This window comes from Bos mutus, chromosome 23 (genome assembly GCF_027580195.1).
Source record: "Bos mutus isolate GX-2022 chromosome 23, NWIPB_WYAK_1.1, whole genome shotgun sequence".
Taxonomy (NCBI): Eukaryota; Metazoa; Chordata; class Mammalia; order Artiodactyla; family Bovidae; genus Bos; species Bos mutus.
In genome coordinates, this window is record NC_091639.1 from 20,161,469 (window position 1) to 20,184,900 (window position 23,432).

The 23,432-nt window shown below is 43.4% G+C and overlaps 7 protein-coding genes and 1 pseudogene across 7 annotated transcripts; 4 read left to right on the forward strand and 4 right to left on the reverse strand.

Moving 5' to 3' along the window:
* Nucleotides 1-2,763: 2,763 nt before the first annotated feature.
* On the reverse strand, nucleotides 2,764-3,173 carry LOC102280563 (histone H4). The gene has a single exon (XM_014477121.2). It carries the CDS (start codon nucleotides 3,133-3,135, stop codon nucleotides 2,824-2,826), a length of 312 nt encoding a protein of 103 aa, XP_014332607.2. The 5' UTR covers nucleotides 3,136-3,173; the 3' UTR covers nucleotides 2,764-2,823.
* Nucleotides 3,174-5,250: 2,077 nt separating this feature from the next.
* On the forward strand, nucleotides 5,251-6,706 carry LOC102277758 (histone H1.4). Its single transcript, XM_005892206.3, has one exon. The coding sequence runs from the start codon at nucleotides 6,074-6,076 to the stop codon at nucleotides 6,704-6,706; it is 633 nt and encodes a 210-aa protein (XP_005892268.2). The 5' UTR covers nucleotides 5,251-6,073.
* A 208-nt stretch (nucleotides 6,707-6,914) lies between these two features.
* On the reverse strand, nucleotides 6,915-7,355 carry LOC102270329 (histone H3.1). Its single transcript, XM_070360989.1, has one exon. The coding sequence runs from the start codon at nucleotides 7,334-7,336 to the stop codon at nucleotides 6,926-6,928; it is 411 nt and encodes a 136-aa protein (XP_070217090.1). The 5' UTR covers nucleotides 7,337-7,355; the 3' UTR covers nucleotides 6,915-6,925.
* A 3,363-nt stretch (nucleotides 7,356-10,718) lies between these two features.
* LOC102278043 (histone H2A type 1) lies at nucleotides 10,719-11,311 on the reverse strand. The gene has a single exon (XM_070360765.1). The coding sequence runs from the start codon at nucleotides 11,277-11,279 to the stop codon at nucleotides 10,887-10,889; it is 393 nt and encodes a 130-aa protein (XP_070216866.1). The 5' UTR covers nucleotides 11,280-11,311; the 3' UTR covers nucleotides 10,719-10,886.
* Nucleotides 11,312-11,581: 270 nt separating this feature from the next.
* Nucleotides 11,582-12,014, forward strand: LOC102285507 (histone H2B type 1-C/E/F/G/I). Its single transcript, XM_014477128.2, has one exon. It carries the CDS (start codon nucleotides 11,602-11,604, stop codon nucleotides 11,980-11,982), a length of 381 nt encoding a protein of 126 aa, XP_014332614.1. The 5' UTR covers nucleotides 11,582-11,601; the 3' UTR covers nucleotides 11,983-12,014.
* Nucleotides 12,015-16,966: 4,952 nt separating this feature from the next.
* Nucleotides 16,967-18,642, reverse strand: LOC102277470 (histone H2B type 1-C/E/F/G/I). The gene has a single exon (XM_070360814.1). It carries the CDS (start codon nucleotides 18,611-18,613, stop codon nucleotides 18,233-18,235), a length of 381 nt encoding a protein of 126 aa, XP_070216915.1. The 5' UTR covers nucleotides 18,614-18,642; the 3' UTR covers nucleotides 16,967-18,232.
* A 244-nt stretch (nucleotides 18,643-18,886) lies between these two features.
* Nucleotides 18,887-20,221, forward strand: LOC102276633 (histone H2A type 1-H). Its single transcript, XM_005892202.2, has 2 exons — nucleotides 18,887-19,324; nucleotides 20,083-20,221. The coding sequence occupies exons 1-2, from the start codon at nucleotides 18,940-18,942 to the stop codon at nucleotides 20,115-20,117; spliced, it is 420 nt and encodes a 139-aa protein (XP_005892264.2). The 5' UTR covers nucleotides 18,887-18,939; the 3' UTR covers nucleotides 20,118-20,221.
* Nucleotides 20,222-20,231: 10 nt separating this feature from the next.
* Nucleotides 20,232-21,381, forward strand: LOC102285235 (histone H3.1-like; annotated as a pseudogene).
* The last annotated feature ends 2,051 nt before the right edge of the window (nucleotides 21,382-23,432 follow it).

Below are 23,432 nucleotides of genomic sequence, written 5' to 3' on the forward strand. Positions count from 1 at the left end.
TTTTCTCTATTTTGTTTTGTGTTTCTTCATTGTTTTTTGGTTTTGTTCCCACCACCCTCCTTCCCTTACATCCTTTAAACTGTGGGCCTCTTTCTCCAGCCTCCAGGCCTCTGCAATTATTCTTTGCCTGAAATGTTCCTGATTCCACATCCATTCCCAGCATATACACAGTTTATTGACCAGCAACTCCAATTTCAGCCTAATGACTAGATTCTTGGGGAAGCTGGACTCCACTGTTTTAGGCTCTCAGAGCCACAAACAACTGGCCATATACCCACCTTCACCTCCCCACCTCAAATTAATCAATACTGAGGGACTTGGGTGGAATCAGAACCCCATTCCTGAGCCTAAGAGAGGGACTCTGCTTTCCCTGGAGCACAAGGCAGGGAGAAAATGGAGACCTTAAAAAAACCGAGGTTGTATTAGTAAGGAAAGAGGGCAAATGAACTTTGAGATGGCACATGCACTGCCTGATGTAAGAACCTTCTGGACAGAAGGTACATCCACCAAGTTCATTGTATGTTCAAGTCCCAAGAGCTGAATTATGTACTGAATCTATAAAGAACTTGAGTATACATCAGAATCACCCAGATGGCTTGTTAAAGGATAGATTGCTGTCCCCATTCCCAAAGTTTCTATTTCATTAGCCCTGGGAGATGTGAGAACTTACCTTACAAAAAAAAAATGCCCAGCAAATTAAGATGCTCTTTATGTAGTAGGTTTTGAGAACATCTAATATATGGTGAAGAAAAAGCGAACACAGGAGTTTCTGGGTGATAAAAATGAGTTTATGGCCTGGAAAAAACTCTACTTAGGACTGAGCCCCATGTGTGGCCATTATCTTGTTACCTTCTATCTTGGGCCATCATATTTGATTGATGTAGGCATCTGCCCACCTGGATTAATCAGATTTGCTTTCCTAAAACTGAAAAAAAAGGGACTGAAGAAAAAGGCCTAAGTGTTCAGTAATTCCTTAAATATAGTCAGCAAATTTAACTTTCTAGAAAGTTTTTTTTTTAATTATCTGGAATTCTTTGTTTTTTTATGTTTACATCAATTTGTACAAAAGAACTTCCATTTGTACACTTTCAATTTCTTAAGAACATATGTAAACTATATTTGTTGAACATATACATAAACATATTCCTAGGTTGTTTCACTCAATCCTCACAAAAATATGAATTTACTCCTACATTACAGATAAGGGAACAGTGGTTAGCAGTTTGCTAAAGACCACAACTATAGAAAATGATTATTCAAGACTTCAAATGTATGTCATCATGGTTCAAATGCCACTTTCTTTTTCTCCGTGTCTCTTTGATGACATGAGAAATAAGAATACCAATAACGCAAATAACAACAGCCAAAACATACATCATTTACGATGTGACAGGCAGTGGCCAAAATATGAAGTACTATTTAATGTCATTCACCCCTGAAACTATAAGATAGGAATTAAAGTTATCTCCATTTTACAGATAAGGAAACAGAGTCATACACAGGTTTAAATGACTTATCCAAGGAAAGAGAAAAAGAATAGCATCCCTGTGCACAAGGTTTCCTTCTTTTTATCACTGAGGAATGGTATTGAGACTGTTTCTTTAAAATCTAATAAACTATTTATTCAATGGCATAGATTCAGTTCAGTTCAGCTCAGTCGCTCAGTCGTGTCCGACTCTTTGCAACCCCATGAACCACAGCACGCCAGGCCTCCCTGTCCATCACCAACTCCCGGAGTCCACCCAAACCCATGTCCATCGTGTCGGTGATGCCATCCAACCATCTCATCCTCTGTCGTCCCCCTCTCCTCCTGCCCTCAATCTTTCCCAGCATCAGGGTCTTTTCAAATGAGTCAGCTCTTCGCATCAGGTGGCCAAAGGATTCGAGTTTCAGCTTCAACATCAGTCCTTCCAATGAACACCCATGACTGATCTCCTTCAGGATGGACTGGTTGGATCTCCTTGCAGTCCAAGGGACTAGATTATTAAATATTTAAACTCTAAATATTTAGAGCCAACATAATAACAACTTTGTAAACGTGTGCAGTGTGCTTAGCTGCTCAGTGGTGACTGTAGCCCACCAAGGGCCTCGGTCCATGGGGATTCTCCAGGTAACAATACTGGAGTGGGAACATAAACCTGTATTTTTTGTATGAAGCACTTCTATCAACCTTAATAAAAGGTTCAAGTAAGAGATCCTTTGGGATGGGAGGACAGTTCAGAGAAGCAGAGACAAGTCAGTCTGTCTCCATTCCACTTTAAAACTCAAGAAAGAACCCTAACTACACTCTCTATAATGAATAAATATACACAGTCGATTTACAATCTTAATTACCAAGTAGTTTTTTCTAGAATTTAACAGCCTTCAAAATAGTTTATGGGCACACACTCCCCTTTATTGTTATGTCCGAGAAGGCATACTGTTTTAATATCTTCAGTTCAAAAATTCCTATCTAGACTTTTCCATTTTTCTAGCATGAGACTTTTGTTTCTAGACGCCTTTCAGCTTTTTCACTAACGGCTATGCAAAATGTCTACCACACTGAGCTGGCCTCTTAACCACTAACCGCTAAATATACATTTCAAAGTATATCAAATAAAAGTTCAGCTTGAGGTTGTATACCAGCTCTGGTGGTCTGCAACTAATCTGAAACGCGGGGTGGAAGGGGAACGTACGTCAATGTAAGGCTATGGACTAGAAGCAGTAGTAGCCTAAACACCTCCATACTACATCATAAAGCGCAAAACTCTTTAAGTGAATGGGTAAGTGGCCCTGAAAAGGGCCTTTGGTTTTATTAGACTATGCCAAATGGCTGCCTGGAACTTAACCGCCGAAGCCGTAGAGAGTGCGTCCCTGGCGCTTGAGCGCGTAGACCACGTCCATGGCGGTGACAGTTTTGCGCTTGGCGTGCTCGGTGTAGGTGACCGCGTCCCGGATCACGTTCTCCAGGAACACCTTCAGCACCCCGCGGGTCTCCTCGTAGATGAGCCCAGAAATCCGTTTAACACCACCACGGCGGGCCAGGCGACGAATGGCGGGCTTAGTGATGCCCTGGATATTATCTCGCAGAACTTTACGATGGCGCTTAGCACCACCTTTTCCGAGCCCCTTTCCGCCTTTACCGCGTCCAGACATTATGAACCGCAGATTGAACAGCGAACAGGATTAAGGGTGCCTTTAGAGAGCATTTATAGTAACGGAACGGACCTGTTTGAAAACGCAAGAGCAGGGGCGGTAACCACATTCAGTTCCCGCCCTTCGCTTATTTGTCGCTTGGTCACAGCTGTAGCAGCTAGGCAAGGCGCCTGCAGCGGCTGGATCATGGAAATGGAATATAAAATTTTTTCCTATTTATGGATATCTGTGTTTGTGCGTGCATACAAAACGGGCAGCCATTAAGTGAGGCAACAGTTCATACACTTTCCCCAAAGAAGCCTGAGACTTGTTCTTCAGACTTCCTATAGTATGAAATAATCAGATAGCCCATGCTATTGTCCTTTGCTGCTGCTGCTGGTAAGTCGCTTCAGTCGTGTCCGACTCTGTGCGACCCCAGAGATGGCAGCCCACCATGAAGTTCTTTACGGATTTAAACAAATCCATTGAGTGCTACACTGGAGATTTATAAATATGTATATCCAAAAGTGAATTAAAAAAACTTATTGGGCTGTAAGCCCAAAATTTGTGGTATGATTATAAAGTAATTTACAAACAAGTTGTATCTGGCATTATATATGTAACCACATTCTGTTTCTGCAAGCCGGTGGCATTACTCCAGTCAAACTCGAGACAGCCTGCTCCACGTACTGGTTTGTGACCTTGAGCAGTCTGTACGTTTGTTTTTTTTTTTCCTTTTAAATGTATAAGAAAGTGCAAATTATAGAGCACTGAAATTTAAAAGAGACAATACAACTTTTTTAAAACATCTGCAAAGAAGCAATTACTCAGCATTATTTATTATGACATATTACAGTATCCTGTCTTCTCTCAACTCCTGCATTCAAAATTCATGCCTCTAAAGTGAAAGTCTAAGTAATTAGTTTACTAAAACCTTCCTTTAAGGATTCCACAAAATAACACATAAAAATTTGGAAGTTTTTTTTTTAATGTGTTAGTTGCTCTGTCCTGTCTGACTCTTTGCGACTCCATAGACTATAGACCGCCAGGTTCCTCTGTCCATGGAATTCTGCAGGCAAGAATACCAGAGTGGGTAGCCATTCCCTCCTCCAGATCTTCCCCACCCAAGGATCAAGCCCCAGTCTCTTACATTGCAGGCAGTTCCTTTACTGTGTGAGCCACCAAGGAAGCCCACATAAAGATTTAATGAATGGTTAATTCCTTTGAGTTCCAGATGACTTAGATAGATTTTTTTTTTTTTTTGCTTTTTCTCCATGATCTGTGAGGAGGACCAAGTTTATCAAAGCTCTATGGTCTGTGAGGACAACCAAGATTATCAAAGCTGCTCCATGAGTGTACAATGCACAGAAACAAATTCTAGAATAGAGTTCTTAACCTGGGACATATAGATGAATCCATCTATATGATCATTGTATAGAAGAAAAACTCCAACTTTATTTTTATTATACTACAACCAAACTTTAGCATTTCCTCCTATTCTGAATGCAGGCAACAAACAGTGTGGGTGACAGGACCTGAGCTATATTCATATCAAGTCGCAGATGCAGCTGTCAATCTCCATCTCTCATATTGTTTAAATATATTACACCTTCTAAACTTGGTTGTATGGGTAATCAATACCTTACCAATTTGGATTTTTCAATAAATTTGATAATGATATTTTAATATAACTGTTTTCCTTTGTAATCCTATATAAATTAAGCACTAAAAAGCACTATTCTGGAAAGGGGCTCATAAGCTTTATCAAAAATACAAAGAAGTCCAAGGCTGCTTCAAAATAAACATAATATGTTAAAGACATAGTTTGAGGAGTGAAGAAGAAAATCAAAGCTCTTTTTACTTTTTACCATCAATCTATTTCCTAGTGAACAGAAAGTATAAGCTACAATGTGTTTCCTATAAACTTATATCCCTGATTAAATAAGAAACATAGTAGTGAATATAAATGCTTTTAAATTTCCCTCTCTTAAGGGAATTATGTATGTGTGTGAGTGTTGTACATGTGTATATTCCTTAATTCTGTTACTTACTTTCTCAAAGTTATCTTCCAGAAGCATGACAGAAGTCAGAACTCAAGAGCTTGTGAACATTTTAATAAGTGATCCTTCTTAGTAAAATCAAGGTAAATGAAATAATTTTTAAAACCCATAAAGCAGTCTTTACATGGATTTTCTCTGCCATCAGCTAGTGCAACACAAGCACAATTATCATGACAAGTTGATCATTGGTTATTGCTTTTGCCATTTTCCTAGACAAATTTTGAATGCCTAAAGTCCCCAAATTAACTAACCCTCTAAATAGTCACAAGAAGCTATGATAAAACTTTTTCAAACTAAATAATGACTTTTCTTATCAGATATTGCTACTATTCCAAGGAGCCTTTACTACAGCTTTTTGTAGAGAAGTGAAAGACTCTGTGTTATTTCTCCTCATATGAAACAGATTTTCTGGGCAAATCTCAATAAGAATCAAGCCAATGTTGAAGGCATGAAAAACCAAGAATCTATAGAATGTCACTTGAGAGCGTGTTATTGAAGGCATAAAGAGAATATTCGTATTTTAAAAGAAAATCAAAAAGTTGTCCCTCTGACCTCTGAATCTGCACGAATGTTAGAGGCTTTTGAAAAAGGCTTTGAACAAAGTGGTAAAAACTGGAGGAAGTAACCACAAAAGTCTCAAACCTTGAGGTGTCCTGGTTCATTGTAGAATATACTTGGTGTGATGCCTCCACAGGAAATTTTTTATATTTTGCTTTCTTGAATTGTAAAAAACACAATTCCGGGACAGAGCTGAGACTAGGTCGCTGTCAAGATGAAGACAGCTGGGAACCAATCAGCGAGCAGTAGCGCTGTGTGTATAAATATAGAGACGCTCGGAGGCCTGGCTACTCAACCCTGAGATATTATTTTTTTACTGTTAGGAAACCAAATTGACAATCATGTCTGAAACTGTACCTGCCGCGCCTCCTGCTCCTTCTCCTGCGGAGAAGACACCGGTGAAGAAAAAGGCGCGCAAGTCCACCAGTGCCCCGAAGCGCAAGGCCGCTGGGCCCTCGGTGTCCGACCTCATCACCAAGGCTGTCGCCGCCTCCAAGGAACGCAGCGGCGTGTCTCTGGCTGCGCTCAAGAAAGCACTGGCGGCCGCCGGCTACGATGTGGAGAAGAACAACAGCCGCATCAAGCTGGGTCTCAAGAGCTTGGTGAGCAAGGGCACCCTGGTGCAGACCAAGGGCACCGGGGCTTCCGGCTCTTTCAAACTCAACAAGAAGGCGGCCACCGGGGAGGCCAAGCCCAAGGCGAAGAAGGCGGGCGCGGCCAAGCCCAAGAAGGCTGCCGGGGCGGCTAAGAAGCCCAAGAAATCCACGGGTGCGGCCACCCCGAAGAAAACCGCTAAGACGACCTTGAAGAAGGTGAAGCCTGCTACTGGGGCGAAGAAAGTGGCCAAAAGCCCGAAAAAGGTGAAGACAGCTAAGCCCAAGGCGGCCAAGAGTCCAGTCAAGGCTAAAGTTAATAAGCCCAAGGTAGCCAAGCCTAAAGCGGTCCAGCCTAAAAAGGCGACCCCCAAAAAGTAGGACAATAAATAATAAGGATTAGTTTCCTAAAGGCTCTTTTCAGAGCCACCCAACTCATCTTATTAAAGAGCTTGTAATAATACCTCTTCCGGTAAGTTTCTCTTCCCTCGAAATGGAGATACCAGTACACAACTCTTTAACAGAAAAAGTGGTGGCTCTGAGAAGAGCCTTTGGGTTGAAAATTGGTACTGATGGCGGCGGGGGGGGGGGGGTGGACATCTAGGCCCTCTCCCCGCGGATGCGGCGGGCAAGCTGGATGTCCTTGGGCATGATGGTGACGCGCTTGGCGTGGATGGCACACAGGTTGGTGTCCTCGAAGAGCCCCACCAGGTAGGCCTCGCACGCCTCCTGCAGCGCCATCACCGCCGAGCTCTGGAAGCGCAGGTCGGTCTTGAAGTCCTGCGCGATCTCGCGCACCAGCCGCTGGAACGGCAGCTTACGGATCAGCAGCTCCGTGGACTTCTGGTAGCGGCGGATCTCGCGCAGGGCCACCGTGCCGGGGCGGTAGCGGTGCGGCTTCTTCACGCCGCCGGTGGCCGGCGCGCTCTTGCGGGCCGCCTTGGTGGCCAGCTGCTTACGTGGCGCCTTGCCGCCGGTGGACTTGCGAGCGGTCTGCTTAGTGCGAGCCATTACAGATTTCCCAAAAGCAGCTAACTGATGGAAAAACGAAGCCCTGCCCCTTTCTTCCAGTATATATAAAGAGAGTCCCGTTCTGATTGGACAAGTCAATTGTTCCTTATGGCTGGCGGTGAAGGCATTGGTACACAAGTTCATCCCCGATGACGTGAGCCTTCGTTTGAATCGCTGTTTTCAACCTTTTCTCTCCTCCTTCTCCTTATGCCATTTCTTTACAATGTTCTGTGGCTTTTCTACGCAGAATTTAACACAAATTATCACAATGCTTAATGTTGTTCGTGGAATAAAAAATTTAAATTTGGCACCTGAGACTGGCTTTCGTTTGATCACTTTCTGAAAAGGCGTATGTTACACGTGATTGGTCAAGTTATTTTTATATACTCATTCAAATTTAGTAAGGCTAATTTTGCATCAATTTCTACTATCTTTTAATTTTTAACAAAATACTTTCCTTTTCTTTTATATATTTACAGTTAAGATATGTATTGGTAGATTATATTATCTATAAATTCCACGTCAGTATAAGTATAGGAAAAAAAAGTACTTACAGTATTTGTTATAGGAAGAGTGTTATATGTGATAGGATTGAGAACCATTACTTTAGGGGTTCAGAGATCAGATGAAAGCAGAAGTTGGAAAGATGCCTGGAATTTTATTGTAACCGCCAAACCAGGCCCCCGAACCCTCCCTTTTCTAACTTCCCCATAAGACCTAAATGGCTTTCCCTTGGCAGTCACTGGATGGGCTCTTACAGTTCACTCCAAGCCATCATGTACCAGTGTCAATTTTTTGCTTGGAGTGAGAGCTGTGGCCATAGTAGAAAGGAATCCCTAGAATTACAGTACAATGTATATTAATGATATATAAAAGTTTCAGATTTTACATCCATATAGGTTGTGATCTGATTATATCTCTAAGATATGGGGAAAAGGAAGACTAAAGACACCTGGAAAGACGTAACACCTTTTAGAAACTATTAAGGAGTCAACTTGGAAACGAAGAGAGATCATTCTGTCGTTTTTGAGACTGCATCCAAGTACTGCATTTCGGACGCTTTTGTTGACTATGATGGCTACTCCATTTCTTCTAAGGGATTCCTGCCCACAGTAGTAGATATAATGGTCATCTGAGTTAAATTCACCCATTCCAGTCCATTTTATTTTGCTGATTCCTAGAATGTCGACGTTCACTCTTGCCATCTCCTGTTTGACCACTTCCAATTTGCCTTGATTCATGGACCTAACATTCCAGGTTCCTATGCAATATTGCTCTTTACAGCATCGGACCTTTTTCTATCACCAGTCACATCCACAACTGGGTATTGTTTTTGCTTTGGCTCCATCCCTTCATTCTTTCTGGAGTTATTTCTCCACTGATCTCCAGTAGCATATTGGGCACCTACCGACCTGGGGAGTTCCTCTTTCAGTATGCCAGCATCCGCTGGATCATGGAAAAAGCAAGAGAGTTCCAGAAAAACATCTATTTCTGCTTTATTGACTATGCCAAAGCCTTTGACTGTGTGGATCACAATAAACTGTGGAAAATTCTGAAAGAGATGGGAATACCAGACCACCTGACCTGCCTCTTGAGAAACCTATATGCAGGTCAGGAAGCAACAGTTAGGACTGGGCATGGAACAACAGACTGGTTCCAAATAGGAAAAGTACATTAAGGCTGTATATTGTCACTCTGCTTATTTAACTTATATGCAGAGTAGTACATCATGAGAAACGCTGGGATGGAAGAAGCACAGCTGTAATCAAGATTCCCAGGAGAAATATCAATAACCACAGATATGCAGATGGCACCACCCTTATGGCAGAAAGTGAAAAGCCTCTTGATGAATGTGAAAGAAGAGAGTGGAAAAAGTTGGCTTAAAGCTCAACATTCAGAAAACGAAGATCATGGCATCTGGTCCCATCACTTCATGGCAAATAGATGGGGAAACAGTGGAAACAGTGTCAGACTTTATTTGGGGGGTGCTTCAAAATCACTGCAGATGATGACTGCAGCCATGAAATTAAGACGCTTACACCTTTGAAGGAAAGTTATGACCAACCTAGATAGCATATTCAAAAGCAGAGATATTACTTTGCCAACAAAGGTCCGTTTAGTTAAGGCTATGGTTTTTCCTGTGGTCATGTATGGATGTGAGAGTTGGACTGTGAAGAAAGCAGAGCACCAAAGAATTGATGCTTTTGAACTGTGGTGTTGGAGAAGACTCTTGAGAGTCCCTTGGACTGCAAGGAGATCCACCCAGTCCATTCTAAAGGAGATCAGTCCTTGGTGTTCATTGGAAGGACTGATGCTAAAGCTGAAACTCCAATACTCTGGCCACCTCATGCGAAGAGTTGACTCATTGGAGAAGACTCTGATGGTGGGAGGGATTGGAGGCAGGAGGGGAAGGGGATGACAGAGGATGAGATGGCTGGATGGCATCACTGACTCCATGGACATGAGTTTGAGCAAACTCCGGGAGTTGGTGATGGACAGGAAGGCCTGGCGTGCTGCGATTCATGGGGTCGCAAACAGGCAGACACGACTGAGCAACTGAACTGAACTGAAGGTGTCAACTACTGTAACTGCCATGAATCCATACTGGGTTAACAGTGAAACGTTCTGTGGGTAACTACATCCGAGTCTGGATGGTCTGGTTACCTCTACCTCAAATGAAAGCCCAGGTCTCAATCTCTGAACTCTACCTAGAAGATGCGAAACCCAACTATATTAGTTAAATATTCTATCAAAGAAGAGGACTTTGTCTTCACAGGAGACAAGCTGCTTTCTGAAACATATAGCAACCCTAAACCACAGACAAATTGGGGCCTGTTCAGGGTTCAGTTCTCATTAGAGATTCTTAATTCTTTGTACAGAATTTTCGATGATGCACAAAAAACCATTAACCCTGGAATAATTTCACACTTCCTATTGTATTAACCCAAATGTAACTGTTTGCTCCTTGAACTCAAGGTGACCCTGTATTAAGCCGTACCTAAATAAATTTTAAATCCAGGCTATCCAATACTGTATGCTTATTCACAATTAACTAGGGCCCAGCTTAGTAGAGACTGGCTATTAAAAGCCAAAGTGTGAATTGCATATCAATTTATCCCACTATAATGCAAAACAATTCCTTTCAACAAGGAGTAGTACTAAAGGAGTGACTTTAACAACCTGTAGGTCACTAACTATATCTCCATGTCAACTTTCATTATCTACTCATTATCTTATTGCAACCCTTTTCTCAAGATTTACAACCCTGAGGACCTGTTGAATTGATCAAGTTACTTGTTACATACGGCTTCTGTAGATCACATACTTAAGAGGAATTTTTTTAAGATTTTAAACTGGGTGATTAGTTTGGTGTTTCAAAGTGTAAATACTGACACCAATATTTCAGCACTTCCAAGATGGACAAATTGCACTGAAAATCATTCGGCTTAAAAAATAATGTAAGCCCTTTTAATGAACACGTGGGTGGCTCTGAAAAGAGCCTTTGTCTAAGACTGAATGCTCAAGGAACAAGAACTTGGAATATTCCAGTTTACTTGCCCTTGGCCTTATGGTGACTCTCGGTCTTCTTAGGGAGCAGCACCGCCTGGATGTTGGGGAGGACGCCGCCCTGAGCGATAGTGACTTTGCCCAGCAGCTTGTTGAGCTCCTCGTCGTTGCGGATGGCCAGCTGCAAGTGACGCGGGATGATGCGGGTCTTCTTGTTGTCCCGGGCCGCGTTGCCCGCCAGCTCCAGGATCTCGGCCGTCAAGTACTCCAGCACGGCCGCCAGATACACCGGTGCCCCCGCCCCGACCCGCTCGGCATAGTTCCCTTTGCGAAGCAGACGATGCACTCGGCCCACGGGAAACTGAAGTCCGGCCCGCGAAGAGCGGGTCTTGGCCTTAGCTCGAGCCTTGCCACCTTGTTTTCCCCGTCCAGACATCTTAATAGTCTCACCAACACAACCAGCAAAAGAAAAGAAAAAGGAACACAAATTATCTTAGCAAATCAGAGGCAATTATACTTGTAAGCCGAATTGTAAGTTACGCAGTTCGATTGGCTAAAGTGTCTTCAAGGTAGCAACCAATTAAAAACGAAAACTGATGGCACATAATTTGCATACCGCCATAATAACTAGCAAAATTTATCCAATCAGAATGCAAGATTTTACATACCATATTTGCATACTACTTCTACAAATATCACGACCACTGTAACAGCAGCACAATTTTTATTCTGATTGGAAGTTGCTCCGTTTGTTAGCTATGCCTGAACCAGCTAAGTCCGCTCCTGCTCCTAAAAAGGGCTCTAAAAAGGCGGTGACTAAGGCCCAGAAGAAGGATGGCAAGAAGCGCAAGCGTAGCCGCAAGGAGAGCTACTCAGTGTACGTGTACAAGGTGCTGAAGCAAGTCCATCCGGATACCGGCATCTCTTCCAAGGCTATGGGCATCATGAACTCCTTCGTCAACGACATCTTTGAGCGCATCGCGGGCGAGGCGTCTCGCCTGGCACATTACAACAAGCGTTCGACTATTACATCCAGGGAGATCCAGACCGCAGTGCGTCTGCTGCTGCCCGGGGAGCTGGCCAAGCATGCGGTGTCTGAGGGCACCAAGGCTGTCACCAAGTACACCAGCTCCAAGTGATCCCGACAAAGGGGCGTTTTTCATATTTGATTCCAAAGGCTCTTTTAAGAGCCACCCACTTTTTCAGTAGAAGCGTTGTAACAACTACCGGTTGCCAAAATTAGGTTTTCTTGCCATTACTTTCTCCAAAAGCAGCTTGGTGCTCTGTGGTGCTAACACTCCCGATACACAGACCATTAGGTTGAAAACACAATCATGTTCTTTTAATTTAGTTTAGTAGTAACATGGCCTTTTTTTGTTTTGTTTTGTTTCACTGCTCACTAACTGAACGTTAGCCAAGTGTGGACATGCAAGTATCATCTGAACTTCTGAACTGGTGTAGTAGTGTGCTTTACAAACTGAATTCATGAAAAGAGCAACTTTAGTTTTACAATGCTGCTTTTTTTTTTTTTTAATCAGTGCAAGGTGGGCTTGCCAGGTCCGTAGTGGACAAGGTGGTCGGAGCGTACTGGACGCAGGGCCGAGTGGTTCCAAACACCAGACCAACCAAGCTGCATGCAGTGGGGGAGACATCCCCGCTGCGGGCAGAGCCTGTGACAGGCCGACCAGGGTAAGCGGAGAGGCACTGCTGTCTGCTGCAATCTCCCGGGGGCTAGTGTACGCATCCATTTTACAGGTGAGGAGATGCGATTTGGTGGGGAGCGGCACCTGCTCACAGCCCAAGCACCGACAGGCTTCCCAGTCCCAGAGTGTCCAGGTGCTGAAAGGCCTTGCTGAGCAGTAGAGAGCTAAAGCTCCCACCCTCACCTCACCCAGCAGCCCCAACTCAAACCCCAAATTTCCAGCCAGTATAGCACTTGGGAGGCAGTTCTGGGACCTTTCCAGTCAAGGAAGCAGAGCATGGCGGGGGAAGGCCAGGCCTGCCCAGGATCTGGAGGCTTGGATGCAGAACCCACCCACCAGCTTCTTCCGCAGCAGGCGCCCTGTGTTCAGGGTGTGGTCCTGGCTGTGACACCAGGAGCAGGCTGACCATGTGGCATGTGCCATATAGGGAATGTAATGCAATGCTTCTTGTATTAGTGTTGTGGTAAGAAGAAAATGTACATGTATTCAATTTATTTGCTTAAAGCAATATAACTTTTCAAAATATTAATGGGAACAAGGCAATTAATGAACATAGTGGTTGAAAAGTGAGTATCACCATTTCCAGAATAGGGCCATTTAGTTGTAAAGAGAATTTGTCCAAGGTTTCTCTAATGAAAAGTTAGACCATTGCCAAACTACCATATTGGGATTCATAACACTGGCAGTTCAGGAAAGAAATGCCCAGAAGGTATTTTGGTGCATCCTCTCCCTTAAACTATGTTACTTTCTCCCAAGATGGATTTCATATGATTGTTTTCATCTCGGTCAGCAAAAAAAAAATTAATGGAAAAACAATTCATACGTCATTTCAGTTACCAACACTCTCCTGTCATGTGAACACATATATAACAGTCATTATAACTTAGCCTTTCTCATAATTACAAACCTGGGAGTGTGTGTGCTTAGTCACTTCAGTCGTGTCTAACTCTTTACGACTACTGGACTTTAGCCCACCAGGCTTTTCTGTGCATGTGATTCTCCAGGCAAGAGTACTGGAGTGGGTTACATGCCCTCCTCTAGGGGTTCTTCCAAGACCAGAGACCCAAGCCTCCTCTCCCACGTCTCCTGCCTTGCAGGTGGATTTTTTACTGCTGAGCCACCAGAGAATCCCCATTTACAAATCTGCTTAAGGTTATAAACCGCTATAAATGACATTCCATATTGAACAAATGCTAGGAGTATATTTTAAAATACTTTAGGATTTCAACCCTGGTAGGAAAAAAGTCATAATAGCCTATAACATTGTGTAAATTACTTTCTCATGAATGGCAGGCTTCCCACTCAAAGTACACTTAAGTTTACAACACAACATACACAAAAATGTATGCAAACATTCAAATAACACAATATACATAAAGAAGAAAAGCAACAACATATATATATATAATATATAAAAATAATAAATATAAATATATAATACATATTTATTACATATACATATATATATTGAAAGAATGAAAACTAAACCATATAGCTGTACTTAAGACTTCATATTATTGTAAATAGACAATTTTTGCTTTCTATAGTCCCAGGGGTAAATACCTAAACCAGGTCTACTACATGAGCTTTAGTGGAGTATACGAACTCCCAGAAATTACATACAATAATGTGTCCATATGTTCCTCCTCCCGCCAAAAGCAAAATATATAACATTCTGTCAAATTTTAAAAATACTGTCATTTACTGTGCTAGATACAATGATGCCTCCGCAATTTTGTCTACCTTTTAATCTCTGTAGTCTATGAATATGTTGGGACACATAACAAATGGGAATTAAGATTGCAGATGCCATTTAGGTTACTTATCATTTGACTTTAAATAGGGCTATCCTAGGGAGTACCCTGGTGGTCCAGTGGTTAGGGCTCCATGCTTCCACTGCAGGGGGCAGGGGTTTGATGCCTAGTTGGTAAACTAAGATCCCACATGCTGGGTGGTGAGGCCAAATAAATAAATAGAAGGTTATCCTAGAGAACCCAAGTGAACCTAATATAATACAAGGGCCCTTATCAGTGGAAGAGGGAATCAGAATGCATATCCAGAGAGAAGGCAGCATGAAAATGATTTGGCCAGATATTGCTTACTTTCAAATCTAGGAAAGGTGCCATGAGCAAAGGAACAAAGAACACTCCAGGTGTCACAAAAGGCATGGAAACAGATTCACTCTTACTCTGACAGCTTGATTTTACCTCAATGAGATTCATTTCTGAATGTTGATCTAAAGAACCATAAAATTATAAATGTATTGTTTTAAGCCACTATAATTGTGATAATTTATCAGACCCCAACCAAAAATTAATGCACCTACACGTGTTTAAGAATTATTGATTAATGTATTTATTCAATGATGTTCTTTAAGATTATAACTACATATCTGAAATTTAGAAGGGTAAATATGAAAATGACTATAGATACTAGTAAATGCTTCCTAAATGCTGCAGACTCACATAATTTTGACATTGCTTTAACAGCAACAGTTTACATTTCCTTTTTTAGCTAGGGTGTCTAGGTTTTAATAGCAGAAATGTTAATTCGGTCTCCTGGGCCCAACGCACAGTGAGGCCAAACTGAAACTTTGGCGTTGGGAATAGAGAAAGGCTTTTTCTAAAGCCTTGCAATGAGAGGTGGTTCAGGCCCTAAAAAGCCTCAAGCTCCTGGGTTTTTAAAAGCGAGCTGAGGGAAGTGGTTTCCCAGGGTATTTGATTAGATTATACAAAATTCTCTCACTGACTTATAAAGAGTAACAGAGTGGTGTTACAAGTGTTAAACTGATCAGATCTTCGTTTCCAGGCTTCCCTAGTGGTTCAGAGGGTAAAGCGTTGCCTGCAATGCAGGAGACCCGGGTTTGACCACTGGTTCAGGAAGATCCCCTGGAGAAGGAAATGGCAACCCACTCCAGTATTCTTGCCTAAAGAATCCCATGGATGGAGGAGCCTGTTAGGCTACAGTCCACGGGGTCGCAAAGAGTCAGATGTGTCTGAGCCTCTTCACTTCACTTTAGGCTCCAGGAGGCATGGAGCTAGGTGGTCATGGTCATGAAGTAGTTAACATCTTCCATTCAGTGGAAGGGTTTTCACTTCTGCAAAAGAAGTCAGAAAGATTGCATCAAATGTTGATACCTCAGTGAAAGTCGCTCAGTCCTGCTCAAGTCTTTGTGACCCTATGGAATATACATGTCAATGGACCATACAGTCCGTGAAACTCTCCAGGCCATAATATTGAAGTGAGTAGCCTATTCCACTCCAGCAGATCTTCCGGATCGAGAAATGCAGGGTCTCCTGCATTCCAGGCAGATTCTTTACCAACTGAACTATCAGGGAAGATACCTCAGAGAGGATCTAAAACAAAGGTTATGGGGGAAGGCCCCATCAGTCCAGCTCAGTTGCTCAGTTGTGTTCGACTCTTCGTGACACCATGAACTGCAGGACACCAGGCTTCCTGTCCATCACCAAATCCCTGGGCTTGCTTAAACTCATGTCCATTGAGTCCATGATGTCAGCAAACCATCTCATTCTCTGTCATCCCCTTATACTCCTGCCTTCAATCTTATCCAACATCAGGGTCTTTTCCAATGAGTCAGTGCTTCACATCAGGTGGCCAAAGTATTGAACCTTCAGCTTCAGCATCAATCCTTTCAATGAATGAATATTCAGGACTGATTTTCCTTAGGATTGATTGGTTTGATCTTGCAGTCCAAGGGAATCCCAAGAGTATCCTCCAACACCACAGTTCAAAAGCATCAATTCTTCAGTGCTCAGCTTTCTTTATACTCTAACTCTCACATCCATACATGACTACTGGAAAAACCATAGCTTTGACCAGATGGACCTTTGTTGGCAAAGTAAAGTCTCTGCTTTTTAATATGCTGTCTAGGTTGGTCATAGATTTTCTTTCAAGGAGTAAGCGTCTTTTAAATTCATGGCTGCAGTCACCATCTGCAGTGATTTTGGAAAGAAAAGAAAAGAAAGCCTATCGCTGTTTCCATTGTTTCGCCATCTATTTTCCATGATGTGATGGGACCAGATGCCTTGTACTCCTTTCCCAGTTTGGAATCAGTCTGTTGTTCCATGTCCAGACTAACTGTTAATTCTTTACCTACCTACAGATTTCTCAAGAGGCAGGTAAGGTGGTCTGGTATTCCTATCTCATGAAGAATTTTCCACAGAAGGCCCCATAGGGTCCTACTGAACAAAAGAATGTCTAATTTCATGCAGCAGAACTTTACTCACTCATTATAGTATTATTATTACTTCTGAGTATAATACTACTTCAAAAACTTGTCTTTCTTATATGTAAAGTGTAGGAATGATGGAAAAAATTAACCTCATAATGTCCATAAATAACTTCATGAGTTGTATATCTATCTAACATGTTTGTGTTTATTACAATTATTGCATTTTTTTCACACAAAAGTGTTGTCAATGGAGTTGGTTACAATAATTTTTTTGGGGGGGAGGAGGGGGTAGTGCTGTGGGGAGCTGCTCCACAGGGCTGGCAGGATCTTAGTTTCCCTCCCAGGGATTGAACAGGCCAAGGCAGTGAAAAAGCCGAGTCCTAACCTTTGGACAACTCAGGGAACTCCCATAATATTCATTTTTACAGTAAGAAAGTGAGGCTGTGAGAACCAAAGATTATTTACCTCACAAAATTCAAATTCCAACCAATGTTCTTCTGAGGCAATGTTCTTTCAAAGATGTCCAAATAGAATTGAAAAACATTTCACATCTACAGATCTCTCAACACATCAAGAAGTCTTTTTACAAGAATAACCTCCTCTCCCAGCATTAGGCTACATCTGTCGGTGAATTTGTTCATTTTTTATGAAATCTCGCGACATCCAGATTAAGGAAAATGCAATGAGTATCAAAGTGCCTAATACTTTTAAACTAAGTGAAATAAGGAAAATCAAGGGAAGATTGGCACCACTTCAACGTCCAGTCAGGAAACTAGAAAACTATTGGTTGTTTTTACAAAGGTAATCAAGGGGTCCTGCCATACGCAGGCGCCGAGGGGAAGGGGGTGAGGGCGGGGATGTCAGGGAAAAGCATCTTTAACCCTGGAGCGAAGGCCTGATAAGAGTTTAGGATCTTAATTCTGTGGGTCAGGCTGATGTGGGAACATAGACTCTGGCCTGAAAAAAGAGGTTGCGGGAAGCTGGAAACTACAATTAGTCGGCCGCCCTTGCTTACCATATAAAAAGAACAAAAAACTGGCCGATTTAGTACAGAACGGAAGTTTGGGTAAATGTTAGACTTAAGAGCCTTCTTCTCAAAATAGAAGCTTCTCATCTCATTATCTCAAGCACCAAACATAACTGCACTTTATATGCCCAGCCAAATTAGAGCAGAAAGAGTATACAACTCCTTAAGTGAAAATGTAAGTGGCTCTGAAAAGAGCCTTTGGTTTAACAGCGGCTGCTGCTGCTGCTGCTGCTGCTAAAGTCGCTTCAGTCGTGTCCGACTCTGTGCGATCCCATAGACGGCAGCCCACGAGGCTTCCCCGTCCCTAGGATTCTCCAGGCCACAACACTGGAGCGGGTTGCCATTTCCTTCTCCAATGCATGAAAGTGAAAAGTGAAAGTGAAGTCGCTCAGCCCTGTCCGACTCTTAGCGACCCCATGGACTAGTGGGGTGCCACTGCATTCTCCGTCAACTGTGGCAAAGCGTATTTACTTGGAGCTGGTATACTTGGTAACAGCCTTAGTGCCCTCGGACACGGCGTGCTTGGCCAGCTCCCCAGGTAGCAGCAAGCGCACGGCGGTCTGGATCTCTCTGGATGTGATAGTCGAACGCTTGTTGTAATGCGCCAGGCGCGATGCCTCGCCTGCGATGCGCTCGAAAATGTCGTTGACGAAAGAGTTCATGATTCCCATGGCCTTGGACGAAATACCGGTGTCCGGATGGACTTGCTTCAGCACTTTGTACACGTACACGGAGTAGCTCTCCTTGCGGCTGCGCTTGCGCTTCTTGCCGTCCTTCTTCTGGGCCTTGGTCACAGCTTTTTTAGACCCCTTTTTAGGGGCAGGAGCAGACTTAGCCGGTTCAGGCATGTCTATAATAACAACACCAAAAACACAGAAAGGTCTTGAAATGCCTGCTGGTAAATAGAATCTCGTCTTTTATAGGCGGTCTATGCAAATAAGGTGGTTACGAATATTCATACCTGATTTGACAAGGCATTCGTGACGAGATTATGTAAACTTACCTCCACCAGATCTCTTTTCTTATTGGTTAGACACAAAACAGAAGGTTTTAACCAATCCTATCTCGCATGCGGCAATTCCACCCAGCACTATAACTGCCATCTTGTTGCAGCTTATAGGTCACTTTTTTTCTGCTTTTCCTGTGGCGGTTCTGATTTTGCTCAACGCTTGTCATGTCTGGGCGAGGGAAGCAAGGAGGGAAAGCCCGAGCAAAAGCGAAGACCCGCTCTTCGCGGGCCGGACTTCAGTTCCCCGTGGGCCGAGTTCACCGGCTGCTTCGCAAGGGTAACTACTCCGAGCGGGTCGGTGCCGGGGCCCCGGTGTACCTGGCGGCGGTGCTGGAGTACCTGACCGCCGAGATTCTAGAGCTGGCAGGCAATGCGGCCCGGGACAACAAGAAGACCCGTATTATCCCGCGTCACCTACAGCTGGCCATCCGCAACGACGAGGAGCTCAACAAGCTGCTGGGTCGTGTGACCATCGCTCAGGGTGGTGTGCTGCCCAACATCCAGGCGGTGCTACTGCCCAAGAAGACCGAGAGCCACCACAAGGCCAAGGGCAAGTGAAACGTTTAGCAGTATTATATTCCCAGTTCTGAAAATCAAAGGCTCTTTTCAGAGCCACTCACTTTTTCTGGAAAGTGCTGGACTACTTAGTAACTACAGGAGGCGTGTTCCAATGAAAACGAATGGATTATCTTAGTTAAGTTTTATTTGCTAATATTATAGTGTTAAGTATTGTGTTTAAAAAGGGAAGAGTATCTCCCATATTTGCTAAAAAGGTGCTAAATTGCTAGCCATTGGTCACTTAACGCGCCATAAAGTCTTAGAAAAATTCTTGTTAGTAGCTTTCTAACCTAGCCTATAACAAAAGGTATAATTTGTAAATTCAAAAAATCCATGTTTAGAGAATTCCATATCAAAACATAAACTTGGGCTTGTAGGCTATGAATGACGTACATGTAGGTAAATAACAAGACCGTAATGCCTCATTGAGAGGTTTTGCGTGTATTGTTCACGATATATGTCTTTACATATAAATGCATAGTCAAATGAATTTCCTGTCGAAAAGTATAACAAGAGAACAAAGGAGGAATAGCTGGCCAGTGACATGTCAGGGCGGGATTTTTAAATTTTGCGGATAACGAGATTAGAATTGTTTAGTCCGTTGGTTATTTCTGTTCATAAAATGCAATGAATGAACTACATTAATATCAGTACTAAATGAAACTTCACTGTTATATTACTGTATGGACTCATGTTATACTGGACTATAGACTCAGGATAAAAGTTCGATTATACTTTTAATTTTTAAAGGAAATCCGGTCATATTTCTCCGAAAGGCAAAGTGAGAACCAATTACATCACAGCGCGGGACCTAGGAATCAAACTGATTTGCTCCTATAAATAAGGTCAGAAGCAGCACTAGCAGCATAATACTCTCCTGCCAGTTTTCTGTTAGCCTCATGGCTCGCACTAAGCAGACCGCTCGCAAGTCCACCGGCGGCAAGGCGCCACGCAAGTAGCTGGCCACCAAGACGGCCCGCAAGAGCGCGCCGGCCACCGGCGGCATGAAGAAGCCTCACCGCTACCGCCCCGGCACGGTGGCCCTGCGCGAGATCCGCCGCTACCAAAAGTCCACGGAGCTGCTGATCCGCAAGCTGCCGTTCCAGCGGCTGGTGCGCGAGATCGCGCAGGACTTCAAGACCGACCTGCGCTTCCAGAGCTCGGCGGTGATGGCGCTGCAGGAGGCGTGCGAGGCCTACCTGGTGGGACTCTTCGAGGACACCAACCTGTGTGCCATCCACGCCAAGCGCGTCACCATCATGCCCAAGGACATCCAGCTTGCCCGCCGCATCCGCGGAGAGAGGGCTTAATCCCAAGCCTGCTGCTTTCTCTGTACTGAAAAAGGCTCTTTTCAGAGCCACCTACTTTGTCTATAAGAACTATTGTAATGCTTTCCCTTATTTTACCTCCCTAGGCAGTACGTCAAGGCTGTATATTGTCACCCTGCTTATTTAACTTACATGCAGAGTACATCATGAGAAACGCTGGGCTGGAAGAAGCACAAGCGGGAATCAAGAATGCCGGGAGAAATATCAATAACCTCAGATATGCAGATGACACCTTATGGCAGAAATTGAAGAGGAACTAAAAAGCCTCTTGATGAAAGTGAAAGAGGAGAGTGAAAAAGTTGGCTTAAAATTCAACATTCAGAAAACGCAGATCATGGCATCCGGCCCCATCACTTCATGGGAAATAGATGGGGAAACAGTGGAAACAGGGTCAGACTTTATTTTGGGGGGCTCCAAAATCACTGCAGATGGTGACTGCAGCCATGAAATTAAAAGACGCTTACTCCTTGGAAGGAAAGTTATGACCAACCTAGACAGCATATTCAAAAGCAGAGACATTACTTTGCCAACAAAGGTCCGCCTAGTCAAGGCTATGGTTTTTCCTATGGTCATGTATGGATGTGAGAGTTGGACTGTGAAGAAAGCTGAGCGCCGAAGAATTGATGCCTTTGAACTGTGGTGTTGGAGAAGACTCTTGAGAGTCCCTTGGACTGCAGGGAGATCCAACCAGTCCATTCTGAAGGAGATCAGCCCTGGGATTTCTTTGGAGGGAATGATGCTAAAGCTGAAACTCCAGTACTTTGGCCACCTCATGCGAAGAGTTGATTGATTGGAAAAGACTCTGATGCTGGGATGGATTGGGAGCAGAAGGGAAAGGGGACGACAGAGGATGAGATGGCTGGATGGCATCACTGACTCGATGGACGTGAGTCTGAGTGAACTCCGGGAGTTGGTGATGGACAGGAGGCCTAGCGTGCTGCGATTCATGGGGTCGCAAAGAGTCGGACATGACTGAGCGACTGAACTGAACTGAACTGACTGAGGCAGTTAATTGGAGAAGGCAATGGCACCCCACTACAGTACTCTTGCCTGGAAAATCCCATGGATGGAGGAGCCTGGTGGGCTGCAGTCCATGGGGTCGCTAAGAGTCGGAGAGGGAAGGGCTAAGAGTTGGACAGGAAGGACTGAGCGACTTCACTTTCACTTTTCACTTTATGCATTGGAGAAGGAAAAGCAACCCACTCCAGTACTCTTGCCTGGTGAATCTCAGGGACAGGGGAGCCCGTCTATGGGGTTGCACAGAGTCGGACACCACTGAAGCGACTTAGCAGCAGCAGCAGGCAGTTAATAAGCAATAATGGCAAGAAAAAACCCTCTCTACTCCTCTTTTTCTGCCTAAGGCAGGATATAAATTCTATCCTGGAGACGGCTGTAGACATGTCAGAGTAGAGAGGCTCCACAGAAATTTGCTAACAACCCTGGGTTAGTTTGCTCCCATATATTTACCTTCTCACAGTTTGCTGCCCTTAGAAGCCTAAAATTGCTTTTCTTTGCATTGTCATTTCTCTACAAATCAATTCTTTGATGAAGACACTATGTAAACTGAAGTTCTAACCCACGTCTTTAAATTAGTTTTTCCTGAGTCTCTTCCCCAAGGAGAAGTGCAAAAACCCAAAATGACTGTCTGAGGAAGCCTTACAAATAGCTGTGAAAAGAAGAGAAGCATAAAGCAAAGGAGAAAAGGAAAGATATAAGCATCTGAATGCAGAGTTTCAAAGAATAGCAAGAAGAGATAAGAAAGCCTTCCTCAACAATCAATGAAAAGAAATAGAGGAAAACAGAATGTGAAGGATTAGAGATCTCTTCAAGAAAAGTAGAGATACCAAGGAACATTTCATGCAAAAATGGGCACAGAAATGGTATGGACCTAACAATAGCAGAAGATATTAAGAGGAGGTGGCAAGAATACGCAGAACTATACAAAAGATCTTCATGACCCAGATAAACACGATGGAGTGATCACTTAACCTACAGCCAGATATCCTGGAATGCGAAGTCAAGTGGGCCTTAGGAAGCATCACTGTAAACAAAAGTACCAGAGGTGATAGAATTCTGGTTGAGCTATTTCAAATCCTAAAAGAGGATTCTGTGAAAGTGCTACACTCAATTCGCTAGCAAATTTGGAAAACTCAGCATTGGCCACAGGACTGGAAGAGGTCAGTTTTCATTCTAATTCCAAAGAAAATCAATGCCAAAGAATGTTCACACTACCGCACAATTGCATTCACCTCACACGCTAGCAAAGTAATGCTCAAATGTCTCCAAGCCAGGCTTCAACAGTACAGGAACTGTGAACTTCCAGATGTTCAAGCTGGATTTAGAAAAGGCAGAGGAACCAGAGATCAAGTTGCCAACATGCATTGGATCATGAAAAAAGCAAGAGACTTCCAGAAAAACATCTACTGCTTTACTGACTATGCCAAAGCCTTTGACTGTATGGACCACAACGAACTGAGGAAAATTCTGAGAGTTCTGAATACCAGACCAACTGACCTGCCTCTTGAGAAATCTGTATGCATTTCAGGAAGCAACAGTTAGAACTGGACATGGAACAATGGACTGGTTAAAGATAGTGAAAGGCTGTATAATGTCAAGACTGTATATTATCATGCTGCTTATTTAACTTATATGCAGAGTACATCATGTGAAATGCTGGACTTCATGAAGCATAAGCTGGAATCAAGATTGCAGGGAGAAATATCAATAACCTCAGACATGCAAATGACTCCAACCTAATGGCAGAAAGTGAAG